Source organism: Topomyia yanbarensis, chromosome 1 (genome assembly GCF_030247195.1).
Source record: "Topomyia yanbarensis strain Yona2022 chromosome 1, ASM3024719v1, whole genome shotgun sequence".
NCBI classification, from domain to species: domain Eukaryota; kingdom Metazoa; phylum Arthropoda; class Insecta; order Diptera; family Culicidae; genus Topomyia; species Topomyia yanbarensis.
This window is the reverse complement of record NC_080670.1, coordinates 179,538,866-179,557,258: the sequence shown is the minus strand read 5'-3', so window position 1 is coordinate 179,557,258 and position 18,393 is coordinate 179,538,866. Positions and strand designations below refer to the sequence as shown.

At 43.5% G+C, this 18,393-nt stretch overlaps 2 protein-coding genes and 1 long non-coding RNA gene across 7 annotated transcripts in view; 1 reads left to right on the top strand and 2 right to left on the bottom strand.

Moving 5' to 3' along the window:
• Positions 1-6,785, top strand: part of LOC131683272 (gamma-aminobutyric acid receptor subunit alpha-6) — a 221,155-nt gene extending 214,370 nt beyond the window's left edge. For all 5 annotated transcript variants that reach the window (XM_058965121.1, XM_058965123.1, XM_058965116.1 and 2 more), the window contains 2 exons: positions 5,907-6,252; positions 6,314-6,785. In XM_058965121.1, the coding sequence (XP_058821104.1) occupies positions 5,907-6,252; positions 6,314-6,471 (504 nt within the window). In that variant the 3' untranslated portion in view covers positions 6,472-6,785. The remainder of the gene's footprint in view (positions 1-5,906; positions 6,253-6,313) is intronic.
• LOC131683313 (uncharacterized) lies at positions 4,859-5,897 on the bottom strand. The gene is made up of 2 exons (XR_009304496.1): positions 5,586-5,897; positions 4,859-5,526 (listed from the first exon to the last, which is right to left on the bottom strand). It is a non-coding gene; the product is annotated as an uncharacterized LOC131683313 (long non-coding RNA).
• Positions 6,786-10,350: 3,565 nt separating the features above from the next.
• LOC131676111 (uncharacterized) lies at positions 10,351-11,619 on the bottom strand. The gene has a single exon (XM_058955235.1). It carries the CDS (start codon positions 11,617-11,619, stop codon positions 10,351-10,353), a length of 1,269 nt encoding a protein of 422 aa, XP_058811218.1.
• Positions 11,620-18,393: the final 6,774 nt, after the last annotated feature.

The window sequence follows — 18,393 nt, the reverse complement described above, 5'->3', positions numbered from 1 at the left end:
AGCGAGCAAACTTCATCCGCTTGACACATTCATTGCACATCCAAAATGCATTTGGGTTTTCCGCAAGAATTGTCAAGAACGGTTTGTTAAGTTCTTTCCCGCATTGCAATTTTGCAAAAATCCTTGCGTTTGATAGTCTTCGTTGAGAATACAACGAATGCGTGACGACCTAAGAATACAAACAACGTCCGGTGGACAATTTTGGTGGTTAAATCTAAAAGTTCACTCGATTGCGTTCTTCGCTGTTTTTTTTTTCACAACACAAATACAAACAGGAGACACTTTTGCACTGCCCAATAACAACGGTAAAAACAAAATAAAACTTCACAAATCAAAAATAGTTGGAGTGATTCATGTAAACAACTACCCGCTTGGAGCTCGGACGTGCCTGCCTAGTCACCAAACTTTCTGGCAGAGACCATTCTGCTAGATTTCTGTCAGTCTTGGTTTGGCAGCCATGCCAGATTTCTGCACGCATCCTGTCGGGTTAGCTGAACTAGTGCGAACTCGGTTTCGCTCGCGATTTATGGCAAATTTTGATAGGAACCAAGCAAAACCCTGGCATAACTCGGAAATAAACCGTGCAAAGATCCTGGCAATTCCTACCTGGTATAACTTGTAAGTAGCGGTAAGTCCACTACTCGGGTTCTTGTTTTCCCGGCGGACCCTAGGTGCTTCTAACAGAATTTCGGCTTTTCGTAACAACAAAAAAAAGTAAACAAACAAATAAACTAAATTTACCGTGCTTATTTCACTCCTACTCTCCTTTGCTGCTGATGCAGGATCGCAATGCTGCCGGTGAAGGGAAGACGGGCGGTTTCCTTCCGGCAGGCCGGGATAACAACGGCCGCGTTCCGTTGGCTGCTCCGGCAGCGGTCCTTGGCGTTTAGCTAGGGAGGTGAGCTTAGCTCCTTTGTTGGAACCTCCTTAACGTTTGACCGGGGAAGCGAGATCGCTCCTTTGCGGTTAGCTTTCCCGCTATGGCTAGCCAACACCACACACGAGTGCCCGAACCCCAAACCGGCACTTTTCGACAGGGATTTTTACTGTCACACGCGCGCACTAAACTCCACAGTTACGGTGGCGCAAAACTGTCCCGGAAGCAAAATAAATATTCTGGACGTCTGTTCTTGCTCGTGGTCCGTCACTATTTCAAAAAAAACCCGCCTTCCACCTCGACTGAAAACACCAACACCAAAAAAAAAACCGTACCGCCGCATAGCTGTCATCACCTATGCGCAGCATAGCCAGTGCACTTATTTCAGCAGTAGGGGAGCGGTGGCCTAGCTAAGCCCTATGTTAACTATGTACAATTGTCAAACAACAATTACTACACCTATCTGCACAAAAAAACCATTCACAAACGCGAAACTATATAAAAATTTACAAATTTTTCGTAAACGGTATAAAACAGCGGTGAGCATAACATTACGTAAACAATACACTCTACGGAGTGTATACGCAAAAAAGGTATATTTCCACCCAGTGCTAAATGTTACCCTGACGGGTTACAAATTTTTGCACGAATCGAGCAAAACATTAGACAAAGCTGTGGCAGGAAGCGTACAGAAATCTTGGCCGTACATTTCTGGCTAAAAGCGAGCAGCATCGGTTAGTTTAACCGCTTCAGTCAGAAACGCTCGGTGCATTTGAGCAAATTATCTGTCAGAATTCGCAAAAATTGCACAAAATGCTGGCAAAAACTCTGCCAGAATTAATTTCGCTTTGCTCAACTTCTGCGAACTTTTTGCTAGGACACGTTGACTGAGTGGTAGTATTCCCCCCAACCAGCCGGTAGCGAAATAAAAATTCTGGCAGAATTTATGGAGTTGGGCTGGCAGAACTGTGCCAGCCCGTTCCCGCTTGGAAGAAAAACAGGCAGCCAGCGAAAATCCGTCAGGATTCTGGCAGCTGTCAAAATTATCAAAATGGCGCTGCCAGAATTCAGCTATACTCCTTCCAGGTACGGCAGGCAGATTCGCCTCACCGATTCTGTTTTGTTTATCGTTGTTTCATTTTCGCCATATTTATCTTTCTCCAAGAAGGATAGTTTTAACAGATGAAAAATAGGAAGAAACAATAATTTTGGTTTCAAACATGGTAAGTAATATGGATTTCATGTCTCCAGACATGTTTTTATTATAAATTTACATAAAATTTTAAAAAAATTAAGAAAAATACAAGCAAAACCTGAAGCGGTACAAAACCGGACCTGCCGGTGCGTGCCTGGCAGAAATCCGGCAGAAAAACCGTTAATAACCGTAAGGCGAAAAATTCTGCCAGAAACGGTTGTTGCATTTGAGCCGGCCGGCTGGGCAGCGCGCTGCCAGCCAGACCCCCAGAAATTCTGCCAGACTTTTTATTTCGCTGCCGGCTATCTGGGGGGAATTCTACCAGGCACGTCCGAGCGGGTTGGCTCAAATGCAACAACCGTTTCTGGCACAATTTTTCGCCTTACGGTTGTTAGCGGTTTTTCCTGCCCGAATTTCTGCCAGGCACGCACCGGCAGAACCGGTTTTGTACCGCTTCGGGTTTTGCTGGTATCTTTTCTCATATTTTTTTTAAATTTTATATATATTCATAATAAAAACATGTCTTTAGCAATTGGAGACATGAAATCCATATTACTTACCGTGTTTAAAACGAAATATTTGTTTCTGTTTTTGTTTTCCATCTGCCAAACTATTCTTCTTGGCAACATGATATCAAAATTGTTAATATGACGAAAATCAAACAAAGATAAACAAAAGAGAACCTCTCAGGCTAATCTACCTGCCATAACTGGTAGGAGTATAACTGAATTCTGGCTGCACCATTTTGATAATTTTGACAGCTGCCGGAATCCTGACGGATTTCTGCTGGCTGCTCGATTTTCTTCCAAGCGCAGACATCCCTGTCAAAAAAAAATGCGGACGAACATGGTCAGGCGATTTAAAAAGTTTGACGTTTGACTCAACTTGCCTGTGCTAATTGCCGCTCGGAACAAATGCAATTTGCGAATGCGATTTAAAGGCAATTACAATACTTGGACAAATTTTCTGGCGGCTGAAATGGACTTGGTTGTTTTTTGCGTTTTTCAAACATGGCGGTTCCTGTTTGGCTTAAGCTTGAAATTGTTTTTTGAACAATTGGTGTGTTCTCCCTTGTACTTTGTTTGTCTAGTGCACTTCATTTAGCCAAAGAATGTGAGAAATTGTGGAATCGTGTGTAAGTATAGTGGAACAAGATCTGTGTCTTAATGAACGTCAGATTGTGGTAAGTTTTGGAGTGCAATACCAATTTCACCATTGATTCTTCCTACAATTTGGTGGTGATTACCTAGTATACTGGTTAGTATATGTGAGTAGATAATGAATCCGAAAATAAGTATTATTTGTAATTTTCATATTTGGCAATTAAGGGCGATTAAATGGCGCGTTCCCTGGGCGACTTGGGGGCGATTTAAGGGCGGGTAGGGCGGCAAAAAATAAAAACGGCGAATCGCCCAAATGTTGCATTTGAAATAGCCCCCTAATTGCCAGCAATTTGCTGGCAAATTGAAGGGCAATTAGCGCATCCGAGTTGGCAAATAGTCCCCCGTTAGCCAGCAACTTGCCCTTTTTGACTGGGATCCTACATAACAGGAACGTCGCACTTAAACTGATATTATTTACACCGACCAATTTGCCGCTTTTGGTAAAACGAACTACGATATAATAATCTAATAATATACAGTTCTTTCGAGCTTAACACCGATCGAGAGGTAATGGTAATCATTGAAATTACCAGGCACCCACATTTACTTCTACGTCAGGAATATCCCATGGAAGTAACTAGGGACCGTTGGTGTTTCTGCTTCAATTCAATGACGTGTATTTAGTGCTGAAAATTCTTCGTCAGAGATCCAAAAATATTTCGTCTCCTCCGCTCAATTGAGGATTGCGGATTTCTAGATTTCACCAACAACGTGCGCTGATTGTGCTGTAGTAAGAACCGTATGTGTCCAAATCCGAATAAGTGGTCGAATTCTCACAAAAGACATCCGCTCTGCGTGCCGAATCTTCAAAAAAAATTATGAATGCCAAAACGTGATAATGAACATCTTCACCACTCATAGTAGTGAAGTGACCATATCAGGCGTGTAAAATCCCAGGATCTTTTATTCCTGGGATTTTACACGCCTGATAGTCATTCCACTGTTCGTGATATTCCACTCTACAGCGGAATAGTTAGCGAAACCAATTTGTTTGCAAAAATCTCTGAAGCGCATTTGAAAAATTGAACTTTAAAAACAAGAAAATCTCTTGACGAAGTGCAGAACAACGTACTCCAACAAGGACCCGGAAATTGTTTTCATGACTTTTACAGCAACCGGACGAATGCATTTTGGTGTCTATACCAGTCTTAAGTGCTGGTATGGCAAGCAATATGCTCCTGAGGATTACCACTTTATCCCTCGATCTAAGTGTGTGGAGAAGAGATTGCTGCCTTTATATGAGAATCATAGCATTCTTCCAATGTTTTGGCTCAATTTAACATCGTACAAAGCAACTCCAAATTGACCCCCAGGAAAAGCATCGATCCACCGAATTGCCTACAGCTTAGGCCCATCAAACCTGACTGGGTGATTGTTAAAAGATTCTTCAAAAAGATAGACTTGTTGTAGTATTTGGGAATATGCAGGAGCTCGAAAAAAAATTCAAACTAAAACGTTAAAAAAATGCGATATCCGATGATTGATGAAAAGTGTTCGATCAAAAATTCGAAAACACGAGAAGAAATACTATTATTTTCGTCACGTTTTCACATTATTCAGGTTCAATCTTGTAGAAAAAAGATCAAACGTTTGTTGGAATACAATTTCAAAACAATATGTGAATAACTTATTCCCGTTATTGTATTAAAAATTCCTTAAAACTGAAATGAATTTTTCTTAACTGAATCATCCATATAGCCATTTGGTAGTTTGAAGTTTCAATATTATTACAAAACAGTTATTGCAGTTCTGTCTTATTCTCTCTGCTTATAACATGTGCTATTCCTATAACTGACATTCCTACATTATATATCAATAGTAATTCTACAAAATGGCTAATGAGATTTTTGTAAACAAACTTATTTCGCTCATTATTCCGCTACCGAGTTGAATTTCATGAAAAATACACATGAATCAACATCTTTACCCTAGGTAGAATCAATTCCAAATGTTTTCTGTGTTGAAATGATAACAAATTAAGAGAAATCAGCAAAACAAAAGTTTGTTTTCAACTCTCACTAGCCCTATTCAAAAGTTGATATGGATATGTCTCTAAAATCGCGAAAATCATCTATAAATCGAATCCGTCAATGGTTGTAATTATTCCTTTCCTCGCATATCTTATCAGAGGACGCCACAATCCGCACCGGTGGCACAATGACGAATCGAGCTCGTGGTTTCATGGTCGGAACGTAGGGGGTCACCACCGAACCGTAATCCTTTTTCGGAAAGGCACAACCCGATCCCGTGCAAATCACTTCACTGGATAGGCTTCGTCTTCGCAACGGTTGCTAACAAAACAAAATCATTCATTACATTTCAACTCACCTTAAGCATAAAACATACTCACGACCGTTCCAGTATATCCGAAAGGCAGCAAAACTGTTAAAAGGAAAACAACAAATCCTAGTACAAACTTCATCCTGCAAACGCGGAAATCGAACTGTTTCGCAAACGAATAACGCAAATACCTATTTCGCATTCTTATTTATAGACAAACCGCACGAGACATCATTGCACTAGTTCAAGTGCAATGCATTTCTTCGATAATAACTATGCTGATAACCTCTATCGAGACTAGTTCACATGCGTATTTAACACTATCAGCTTCAGTTGCCATGAATGAAAGCACTCACCCACCGTATTTTGATCGATCGTTCACTACTTCCAGGTCGGCAGTGGCGAGATCCCGCTGGACGAAGACGAATGGGAGGACATAGACAATGTGGTGGAGATCGGCCTGAGCGTCGTCTGCAGTGGAATACGTTCTCAGCCCGGATCGATCAACAACGATTCGCCGCAACGTTTTATGCCGCCTCGGAGGCGCAATTCGCTTATCTGTCCCATCTACAACGATCCGCATCAGATGTTCAAACCGGCCGCTTCGCACCTCTCGACGATGGAACGAACCACTCAGACCGAACCGCCGAAGGAACCCCACTGGAAGCAGCTGTGGCTTTGCTTTCTCGGTGATGATCAGTTTCGCCGGAGACGGCAGCGGGAGGCTTCCGGGAGAGGTACGATCTGATTCAATGCTAGTATCAAGTGTTGGTCTATCTTTTTTTTCTCAATCAACAGCTGGAGCTAATCGTCACGTCAACAGTGTCTCGCTGATCGATCAGGCAGCGAGGGTTATGTTTCCGGCTTCGTTTACGTTTTTCAATGTACTTTACTGGTTGTGCTATTACACCTACCAGGCTGACTTCACCTGGGCTCCGTTGAAAGAGCAAAGTTAAGAATATAGTTGCATATCACCAAACAAAACGGTACAGATTCGGCTGCTTTACAGGAAAAATAATTAAATGAATGCAACAAACGCATTCAAAATAATGCATGCAATTATAAATTTAGTAAAAAAAGGTTTCAAAGGGTAGATGAATCTATCTAGTTAATCATTCAAGGTTTTCAGTATGTCAATATAGACTCGGGTACTGCTCACTCGAGCGTCACAAGTATGAATATTTTGCAAACAATCGACAAATCGAATTGTTATAAATATTATCGTTGAGTAGGTGGATACTAACAAATAAAAATACTACACATTTTACGATGTTTAGTTGTTGTTTAATTTTAGTTTCGAAATTGAGATAGGTTAAATTGACTGAAATTTAGCTTTCCTCTTTAAAATAAAAACCGCAATTAAGTAGGGTGACCTGGCGTCCTGGTTTCCCCTCGATATGTCCTGGTTTTAACTGACTGTCCTGGTGTACTGCGAATACGATGAAAATGCCCGGTACCGAAATGCCCGTTTTCATTTGGGAGTTTATAACTGAAGAGTGGACGAATATGGCTAGGGTTAAAAAGATGGGTTGGTAGTGTCGAAGACGTAACCGCAATGAGGTAGAATACACTTAAGTTTGTCGCTTCTATCTTGAAATTGTCATCGAAATCTCCAAGTAAGTCGTTTGGGATGATTTTTTTTTCAAATTTGGCAAATAAAAATCCCAATCGTTACTTATCAAATTTGTAAAAAAATTATCATCGCATTCAGTGTTCTAAAATATGCAAGTACTATTTTTTCGCTTATGCGGCTCCCACATTTTCACGTTCACCCTATTTTTCAAAACTTTTTTTCTATTCAATCAAATATTCAGCGTTTGTTTTAAAGCTTATTGAACGATGTTTCTCGAAGTTTGGGAATCCTGGTGCGTTTTGTAACGAACGACGTTATGGCAGTTTAAGTGAACAAAGTGGTGTCCTACATTTATACGTTCACTGAGAAAAATACTGTTTTCCCAAAAAAAAAGATGGGTAGGTAATGTCAGAGACGTAATCGAAGTGAAGTAGAATACACTTAGGCTGGAAATTCGAATGCTGAAATTTTTACTATCTTCGGCGTGATGACATTAAAATCAGCTATCAGGTACTTCTGGTATTTTTATAAACATATACATAATTGGCCACTTTAAAGCATGGCTTGCAGTACCAGGACATTACTTTTAACGGGGTATTTCACTTGTTCAGCAGTGAAATTCGCAAATAAAATAAGTAAAATGAAAGTCCCGTTATGCACATGTTATACAATTAATCTGGTTCTAGGGATTGTTATAAAACTGTATTTATAGCAGCATATATGATGATATGTGAAACGTTGCCCCGGTTTGCCCCTAGTATCAAACCATCAGCAGAAACTTAAACTTCATTAAACCAACATAATCTACCTCACACAACGCTACATCCAGTACTAATCAAATCGTCAATCGCACCCGCACTACCGCTTGCCAGAAGAAAACTAACCAAAGAGCACACTCCAAAGTACACTCCAGTTACTGGTCTTGTATTGTATATACTGGAGTCCAGTATATTTCCCCACCGCAGTGCACTCTGGAGCGCGCAGTGGTAAATTTATTTGAGAACGCTACACCCAATTGAAAGAGCAAGAGAGCGGGGTCTTTCTCACCCAACCACCCCACCGGCCACCGCCAGCAAACACTTGAAATTCGTTTATTTAGCTCCGAAAGAATGAGCGTTCTGTTTTTTCTGTGGTCTGTAATCATTGTATGTATGCAACTGGGGCGCCTGTACATCATTGAAATGATACCTGGCGGCAGTCATGGAATATATTGCTTCGAGCTGGTGAAACGTAGCTACTACTACGAGGTCAAAAAGCAAACTAACGATTTTTTTCTTACGTGCCGCTTTTATAGGGCGTCTCGGTTCGTTGGATGGTAAAGGGGCAGTGCTAGCAATGCTCTATGCTTGGTTGAATTGTACGGACCAATCAGCGCTGATAATTACCACTTTCACAAAATACATTATTCTCGTTATTTATAGTAATCGTACATTTTACAAAATCAAATACAATATACGTGCACATATTTCCGATCAGGTAGAGCAAAAATATAGTGATTTCGATCAGTACAACGCAAGTTATTCGCATTTGAAAACTGGGAAAATATCTCAGCAGAAACTTTGAAACGGGACCCCTATATTGAAACGTTAGAAGTATTCTACTTCAATACTTTTTCCAAGTAATAATCAACACTACAATATGATCCTACAAAAATGGTGTGAACGAATAAATGTGGAACACACTGTATGAGAAGTTTTATGCCCAAATACCCTAATTTATCTTATGTGTGTAAGTAGCGGTTTGCTCGCTACTCAGGTTCTTGTTTGCCCGACGAACCCTCCTTTTCAGGGCGGCCTAGGTGCCCCTACAGAATTTCGGATTTACGTGTACAACAAAAAAGTAAACAAACAAATAAATTTTACTGTGTTTATTTGCTCCACTTATCCACTTCACTGCTGCTGCTGGTGAGCTACTGCTGCGAACGGAAAGGCGGGCGTTTTTTTGGCCGACCGGGACAACAACGGCCGCGTCCTGCTCCGGCAGCGGTCTTTAACAATTAGCCAGGGAGGTGAGCTTTGCTCCTTTGTCGGAACCTCCCTAGCGACGGTGGTGACGAATCACCGGAAGACACCGTATTGTTATTCCCAGGAGGAGCCGTTGTCCTACCTGCTTCCAGAAGTCTGTTCTCAACCGTGGTCCGTCACTTTCTACCGTTTTCACAATGGCCGCCCTCCGCACTCGATCATAACAAACCGCCTTATCGCATAGCTGTCAACGATGAGCAGCATAACCAGTGTACATGTATTTTCGCAAAAGGGCGAGCGGTAACCTAACTAAACATAAATGTTCAACAAAAATTACTACACCTTGTTGGGACGGCAGGCGAAAACAAGATTTTTTGAAAATCCCCCTTTTTTTACTGTGCAGATCAAACTAAATAACTTTATTTTAATTTACCGTAAATAATCGATTATTTGTCTTACAATTGTTTGTTCTCCTTACTTTACAGCTTCCTCTTTTCCTTCCTCTATCGCTGTCTGTCGCAATTTATCTGCAATTTAGTATTCACATTTTTCATTTTATCGATTTTAGTAATTAATTTGTACGTTCACTTCGTTTTATCTCGGAATTGATAATCTCAACTGTACCGTTCGTACTTGTCCAGTGTTTGCCTCCGTGTACCTAGTCATAAATTTGTTGCTTTAATTCACTGCTTTATATTGTTTCACAAACTTACGTATTCTGGATCTTAGTTTCTTAAGTACAGCTTAATCTGCAATCTATCCGCTATCCGAATAATTTCCTTGCTCACAACTTCTAATTTCTTACTCCAGCGTATTTTACTATTCTACTACTATCACTTTCAAAATGGTCTTTTTCTATCCTGCTTTCCTTCTTATGTTGTTTGTTTACTTATGTTGTCTCTGACATTTCCCTCGCTCTACATTCGTGATGCACTTCGTCGTCTGTCAGCATGACAACAAATTTGTTGCATCTGTCAATTCGACACGGGTGCAATGGTGCAACTGCCAGTGATGCCAAAACATTCCCCGGCCCGTAACCCTGTCCAGGTGCTCGCATCCCGTTCAGAGTTACCAAACTCCATCACGGCTAGTTTTGCTGTTGCTCGCCTATATCGTCCACTGCTGGTGCGTACCCAGGCCTGCCGAATTCGTCCATCACCGGACACGATGACCTCCTCAATCACCCCGCGGATCAAGCACTTCCGGTTGCTACCTTCTACCACATAAACCAAGTCTCCTATTCTTAATGGTCTCGACTCACCAAACCACTTTGTCCTCTGGTTCAGCGAAGGAACGTACTACTTGACCCAACGTTCCCACAAAATGCTGGCCAACTGCTGCGATCGCTGGAACGCGTCTCGAAGTGCTGCTGCTGGATGAGGTGGGGGAAGATTCACGCTAGGCTGATTTGGGGAGAGTCCCCGCAAAAAGTGGTTTGGAGTGAGTGCCTCCGCTTCGTCACACTCTTGAGACACGTACGTTAGCGGGCGAGAATTTATCATGTCTTCCGCTTCCACCATAACTGTCTGCAAAATTTCGTCCGTCAACCGTCTCCCATCATCAAGCGCCACGAATGCCTCCTTAACCGACCGAACGAGACGCTCCCATACTCGTCCCATGTGAGGAGCCACAGGGGGGTTGAACGTCCACTTCGTTCTCGCGCTAGTCAGCTGATCCGCACAATCTTCTCCTATTTCTCGGACAACTCCTTCCAGTTCCTTACTGGCTCCTAGGAAGTTCGTCCCATTGTCGGACAGTAACTCCATCGGCCAGCCTCGCCGACCAACGAACCGGCGATTCGCCATCAAGCACGACTGCGTAGTCAGTCCGTGAGCCACCTCCAGGTGCACCGCGCGGGTTACCAAGCATGTGAACAATGCGACCCATCTCTTCTCCGTTCGGCGTCCTACAGTAACAGCAAATGGGCCCAAATAATCCACACCTGTGTAACTAAAGGGACGAAGATTCGGTGTTAGCTGCTGCACTGGTAGCGGAGCCATTCGTGGAACTCGAGGCCGACTTCGATGGACCTTACACCATACGCAAGACGACGACACCTTCCGGACTACTGCGTCAAGCTGCGGAATGTAGAACAGCTGCTTCAGCTCGTTCTTCACCGCCTGTCGATATCCGTGACCGCTCTTAGCGTGGTAATGTGGAACAATCAGCTGCGTGATTTTATGCTGATGTGGCAGGATCGTTGGAAAACGTAGATCGAATGACAGCAACTCTGCTCTCCCCTCCATTCGAATCAGCCCGTTTTCGTCAATCAGCGGAGTAAGTTTGTAGAGTGCACTGGACTTCTCGATCGCCAGCCATTGGCTCACCGGCCGATCCTTATTCCTGACCAGTACCTTCAACTCATCGATGAAACACTCCGCCTGTGCCATCTTCATCAGCCATAGTTCCGCCTTCTCGTACTCACTTTGCTGTAGCGCCACGCGTACTGCCGTAGCTGCCGTCGGTTGTAGTACTCTGCTCTGTCTGCTCGTTGCTTTTAACTTCTCAATCGGCAGTTTTTTGCTCTTTCGTCTACAGGTCGACACGAACCGGATTAGGCACGTCATCGTCGTCACCAGCACTGTCCACTAAGAAAAGCGATTGGCGTCCACGATAGCCTATGCAACTTGCACGTCGTACAGCATCAAGTGAACCCGAAGTTCCTCCGTAGTATTAGCTGGAGGTAATTCTCTCTTCGGCCACTTTTCCACACTGCGTACAAAAATTGTTGCCCTCGTACCCACGGGCTGTTGGGGTGTATCTCCAGACCTTTACCCCATTTGGTTACCAGATCCGCCACGTTCAATCTCCTCGGAACCCATCGCCAATCTGTCAGTTTAGTTAAACTAAGAATTTCGCCAATGCGAAAACCAACAAATTGCTTGTAGCGGCGCTGATCCGACCGAATCCAGGACAGCACCACTTCTCCGTCAATCCAGAACACCACTCTACTGATCGTGAAGTTGTGATTCTCCTCGATCGTTCGTGCCAGCCTTGCCGCAAGAACCGTCGCGGAATCGACAGCTGCTTCAACGGTACTACCTTCGCTCGACTCATCACTAGCGAACACACCACCTTACCCCGTACGATTGCACGGAAGTATGCCACGCATCCGTACGCCGTCTCGCTGGCATCAGCAAAGATATGAAGCTGGACTTCTTCGACCTCATCTGATCTCGCTGTTCCGAAATAGCTTCGAGGTAGCTGAAACACCGGCACGTCTGCGAGAATGTTGGTCCACCGCAACCACTTCCTGAACGACAGCTCATCGATCGCATCATCCCAGTCGCAGCCTGTCCGCCACAGATCCTGAACCAGCATTTTTCCGAGGATTGTAACTGGAGCAAGAAATCCTGTTGGATCGAATTGCGCCATCACAATGCTCAGAACAATTCTTTTCGTCGGGCGTTTTTCCTCTAGGAAAACCTTGTTATACTCTGCTTTCCATTCGGTCGCAAAACGGAACTCGTCTCCAACCGGGTCCCAAACGACGCCTAGCACACGCTCGTATTCGGTGTTCTTGTCCCAGTTGAAATGCACTGCGGAATCGACACTTCTTTCTCCTATTTGTTCGAGAAATCTAGCAGAGTTCGACACCCAGTTTCTGATCCGAAATCCTCCACATGAATGGATGTACCTCACCTCGCTGGATCGCTTCTTCGATAGTATCCACGCTGTCGTAGTAGTCATCTACGTAGTGACGCTTCACGATGGCTTCTACTGCTTCAGGGTACTTCTCTGAGAAATCGGCAGCATTCAAGTTCTTCACGAATTGAGCTGAGCAGGGCGAACACGTGGAACCAAAGGTGGCAACGTCCATAACGTACACCTGCGGAGCTTCCTCACTGTTCGCTCGGAACAAAAACCGTTGCGCTTGCCTATCCTCAGGTCTGATCCGGATCTGATGGTGCATTTCTTGAATGTCACCACCAAATGCTACTGGCCGTTCCCGAAAATTGCAGATTACTCTGGGAAGTGGAACTAGCATATCCGGACCTTTGAGTAACTCTGAGTTAAGAGAGACTCCGTTTACTGATGCTGCAGCATCCCAAACCAAGCGCACCTTCCGTGGCTTCTTCGGATTCACTACGACGTTCAGCGGTAGATACCACACAGCGGTTTGTGGCGTACCCTGCAGCTCGGCTTCACTCGCCTTGTGCGCGTAGTGTTTGACTTGATAGTCCTCGATCTGCCGGCACACGTTTTTCTTCAAGTCTGAATTCCTATCCAGCTTACGGTCCAGAGCCTTCATCCGGCGTACAGCCATCGGATAGCTGTTTGCCGTCGCAACGATCTATTTTTCAGGGAAACGATTATTTACTTCATGCTTTACAGTGCATGTTCGTTGTGACCTAAGCTGTGACAGATATGATGCGCGAGGGAGTGGACGCTAGATTCACCAGCATGACATTACGCACAGTGGGCGCCACAACACACCTATCTACACAAAAATAACCGCTTATAAACATGAGAAATTTAATTTATGAATTTCACTTAATGAACAAAAATTTATAACAAAACGTGAACGGTACAAAACAGCGGTGAGCATAATTTACGTAAACAAATACGGAGTGTATAGCCACAGATAACAGACGTTTAGGCTTGAACAAAATTTCTTTAAAAACCTGTGTAAACTTTCAAATTGATAAACGTTGAAAATCCGTGTTTCACTATTGCCATCTGCGCAACTGTTTGCTTCACGTGTTTGACAGCTGCACTCTAACTGCATTGTATCGATCACTGCGCAATCTACAAACGTTTGCCAAACGTGCTTCAGACGCCTGATTTATTCGGAATTTCAGTAGCGGGTATTTACACACGATTCAAATCGAGCCTAAACGTCTGTTATCTGTGGTATAGCCAAAAATAGGTATATTTCCACCCAGTGCTAAATTGTCACCCTGACAGGTTACATATGATAACAATGAAATTATTTTTCTCAAATAAAAATGATATTTTTAGGCTGATCCATCTAGCAAAATAGGCTGTTCTATTATAAAAATATATTCAAAACGAGTAGCTCCATATTGAGGACTGTGACGAGGAATCCCTCGCTAGCCAAAGGAAATATTCAGTTCTTCCACGAAATCCCCATCGATTTTTGTATAATTTCGAACAGGTTTGGTTTAAAACTGAAATTGGTTTACGCCCCTTTCTATTGGTTGCTTCATTTAAAACATATTTTTTTCAATGTGTGCATACGGCTGTCACTTTTTTCGAGCGAACAAGAAGATATGAAGAAAAAAACAAAATCACGTTGTGCCTTGCTTCCTTCTGACTGGTTAATGATGTAAATATTTTTTTTTTTTTCATTAGCAACAAACCAACATACTCAAACATGACGAATGTAGACACCTATGCTATAATGCGTCTCGGGCTTCTGGTAACACTGTTGTGATTCAGTTTGTTTATTTTCGTTCGCGTATTTTGGATCGTTTTTTTGTGTATATTCAGTGATTTTTCAATTGGAATAGAGTTTGTGCCCTCGCCTAAGCTGCAGTTATTGATCAATTGACTCATAATTTGTGATTCTTGGTCGTGCGGTGACAATTTGTTCTCCCAAAGTGTCGTCGGTAGTGATAGAATCGTTGTGGTGAAACCGTGGATGCATATCGGAAAAGCTTATTCGCGAAGTAGCTACTGTTGCCTACCTGTTGGCGATTCTCGCAATGAATTCGATCTGCCTGCAGTGCTCCGAGCCGGTAACCACGTTGAATCAGCTGAAATGCCAAGGATTCTGCGACAGAATCATGCATCTATCGTTTTCAACGCTCACTCGTTCAAAATTGGACATGATTAACGACACAGCGAATATATTCTGGCTTTGCGACAGCTGTGTGGATTTGATGAAATCCTCCGCAGTGAATGCAGCTTTTACAGCATTGAGCGAAGCGTTCCGTTTGCTGACCGACACACATAAAACAGCGCTTGAAGCATTAAAGGCTGAAATGGAGAAAACCAGAAAATCAGTGGAATTCGCAACGACATTGCCTGCAACTCCCATATCATGGCCCGTTCCAAATAGAGCTAGAGCCAAACGTGCTCGCGAGATGGAGGATGATAAATTTCTTTCTAAATCCGCTGTCCCCAGTCTAACGTGTGGCAAGAAAAAGGGTGATGTAGCAATCACTGTTCAACCCGCTACTAGTAAATGCTGGATTTACTTGTCGCGAATTGCCACCACCGTTTCCAAAGATGAGGTTGGTGCTATGGTTAAGGAGTGCATTTCAACGGACGATCCGGTCGAATTGAAGAAGTTAGTGAAAAAAAGACGCAAATTTGAGCGGGCTTAATTTCATTTCTTTCAAAATTGGTGTTGACCCTCAACTTCGTGAAATGGCCCTCAATGCCGAAACCTGGCCGGATGGGATGTATTTCCGCGAGTTCATCGACTTTCAGCAAGAACGTACTAATGACGGGAAGCACCTCGATTGGGATAAATCCATCGCAAGTAGCAGTTATCTTAGACCGCGCACCGACAATTCGCCTGTTGATCAACGGCAACCGGGACGCACCGTAGAAAGCAATATGGAATCTTGCAATCAGCAGTATCTTCAGTCGTCCCGGCCCTGTGTCTGGGAATGGAGAGGGAGACTTCCAAATTGCCCGCTTTGGCAATTATTTTAAAATTTATGTTGACGAATCAACCGTTTTTCCTGATGGAACTTTTTGTTCTAGCTCGAATGCTTCCGACTGTCAATTAATAAGTCATCCCTGTCAGCCGTCAGCTGGAAACCTCCTGAGGAGCACTCCAACTTCTATCACGGGTGCTACCAATTCATGCAGTTCACCCGCGCCTTCTGCTGTTAGCAGTCATTCCAGTCGCCCCGGTGTACATTCCAGACGAATGAATCGAGGAGTTCCGGTCAGCCTTCCGTGCCTAAAATCGTCGCCCATCCACTTACACTATCAAAGTGTGGGAGGCATGAATTCCTGTGCAAATACCTATCGCCTAGCTACCTCGGACTGCTGTTACGACATTATCGCATTGACAGAAACATGACTAAATGAGCAGATTCTTTCCAGCCAGGTGATTTGCTCTGACTACGAGAATCTCAGATGTAATCGTAACCCTCTCAATGGCCACAAATCCTCCGGTGGCGGTGTTTCGCTCGCGGTGCGTCGTGGATTAAAAGTTCAACATATAACAAATGATGCTTGGAGTAGCATCGAACAAGTATAGGCAGCCGTAAAATTGGGAAATCGAACATTATATATGTGTGGTTTATTTCCCTCGCGATAAAATTCGCGACTCTGCACTAGTTGATTATCATTCTGAATCATTGACTTCTGTTGCCGCGATGGCGCAACTCACTGACGAAATCATGCTTCTCGGCGATTTCCCCCTTTCTACAATAAAGTGGCGCTCCGTTCATAACGGATTTCTTCAACCCGACCCAGACGAATCTGTTTTTCATCCTGGCAGCATTACTCTTCTGGATGGCTATAGCACGGCTACTCTTCAGCACCACGAACAAGAACGACCGGATTTTAGATCTATGCTTCGTTACTGCCAGAGATCAATCGCCGCATATTTCGACCGCCCTCACCCCGCTAGTAAAGTATGTTCGCCACCATCCGCCTCTACATCTTACACTCCAGGACGTACCGCCTAGGAAGTTTTCGAGCCACGCGCCCACCGTGTGTTACAATTATAAGCCGGCCGACTATAGCAGCATTTTGAATATCTTACAAAGTATTAACTGGGATTCTGTGCTAAGCAAGGATGATGTGAACTCCGCCGCTGAAACGTTCTGCCACATAATGAGCTACCTTATCGATCGTCATGCCCCAAAGTGTAATCAACGAAGTGATCAATCCCCCTGTCAGACCGCCGATCTACGTCAGCTAAAAACTGCGAAAAGAGCAGCATTACGAAAGTTTACCAAACGTCGTACCTTGTCACTGAGAACTTATCATATAAGGCTCAATAACGATTTAAAAAAAACTGAAGTTTTTTGTTTTTCAAACTATCAACGAAAAATGCAACGTAAGCTTAAGTCGGATCCTAAATCGTTTTGGAGATACGTTAATGAGCAGCGGAAAGAAACCGGCTTGCCTTCTACAATGTTTTTGAATGGTGAAGCTGGTCATGATTCACAAGCCATATGCAAATTGTTCGCCTCTAAATTAGCGAGTGTGTTCGTCAGTGAGACACTGTCCTCGCAGCAGATTGACGTTGCAGCTAGCGGCGTGGCCCAACTCGAACGGTCAGTGAGTGAGATTCGTGTGGAGCACTCGGATATTGTATCAGCAGCATCCAAGCTTAAAGCATCGTCATCTCCTGGGCCAGATGGTGTCCCTGCTGTGTTTTTGAAAAAGTGTATATCTGGTTTGGTGGAACCACTCTGTCAGCTATTCAAAATGTCACTGACAACCGCGATTTTTCCTCAATTGTGGAAAGCAGCTTTCATCTTTCCTGTCCACAAAAAAAGGTGATAAGAGAAACATTGACAATTATCGAGGAATTTCTGCGCTCTGTGCCATTTCCAAGCTCTTTGAGTTAGTCGTGGTGGAGTCAGTGTTTTTTCACTGTAAGGAATAAATTTCTAAAGACCAACACGGATTCATGCCGAATCGATCGACGTCGACGAATCTATCTCTAACCTCTTTTGTGTCCGAAGGATTCGATGCGCATCAACAAACTGATGTTATATATATACTGACTTATCTGCAGCTTTCGACAAAATCAATCACGATATCGCAACCGCTAAATTGGAAAAACTTGGCTTCAGTGGATCACTCCTGTGATGGTTCCAATCCTATCTCGTTGGCCGTCAACTCAGTGTGAACATAGGTGATGCATACTCCAAACTATTCTCCGCAACGTCTGGAATTCCGCAAGGAAGTCATCTCGGACCATTGATATTCACTCTCTATTTCAACGATGTAAACTATCAGATGAAAGGGCCACGGTTGTCGTATGCAGATGACCTAAAAAATTTCAACAGAATTAAGAGCCGAACGGACGCACTTTATTTGCAGCAGCAATTTGATACTTTCAGCAGATGGTGTGAAAACAACCGAATGATTCTGAATCCGGCAAAATGTTCTGTAATATCGTTCTCCAGAAAAAAAGATCCCATTGAGTTTGAATATAACTTGTCTGGAGCTGTTGTTTCCCGGGTGAGCTGCGTTAAGGATCTTGGAGTTAGATTCGAAACTTACATTTAAGAATCACATTTCGTATGTTGTTGGTAAAGTATCGCGAAGCCCGGGCTTCATTTTCCGTAAGGCTAAATCCTTTACAGACATTTATTGTCTCAAAATCCTATACTGCTCTTTAGTGCGCTCCACGCTGGAGTATTGTTCGGCAGTCTGGAACCCGAATTACATGAACA

Bases quoted from the DNA above. Each gene is read 5' to 3' on its own strand.
- LOC131676111 (XM_058955235.1), bottom strand. From the start codon at position 11,619: ATGACGTGCCTAATCCGGTTCGTGTCGACCTGTAGACGAAAGAGCAAA.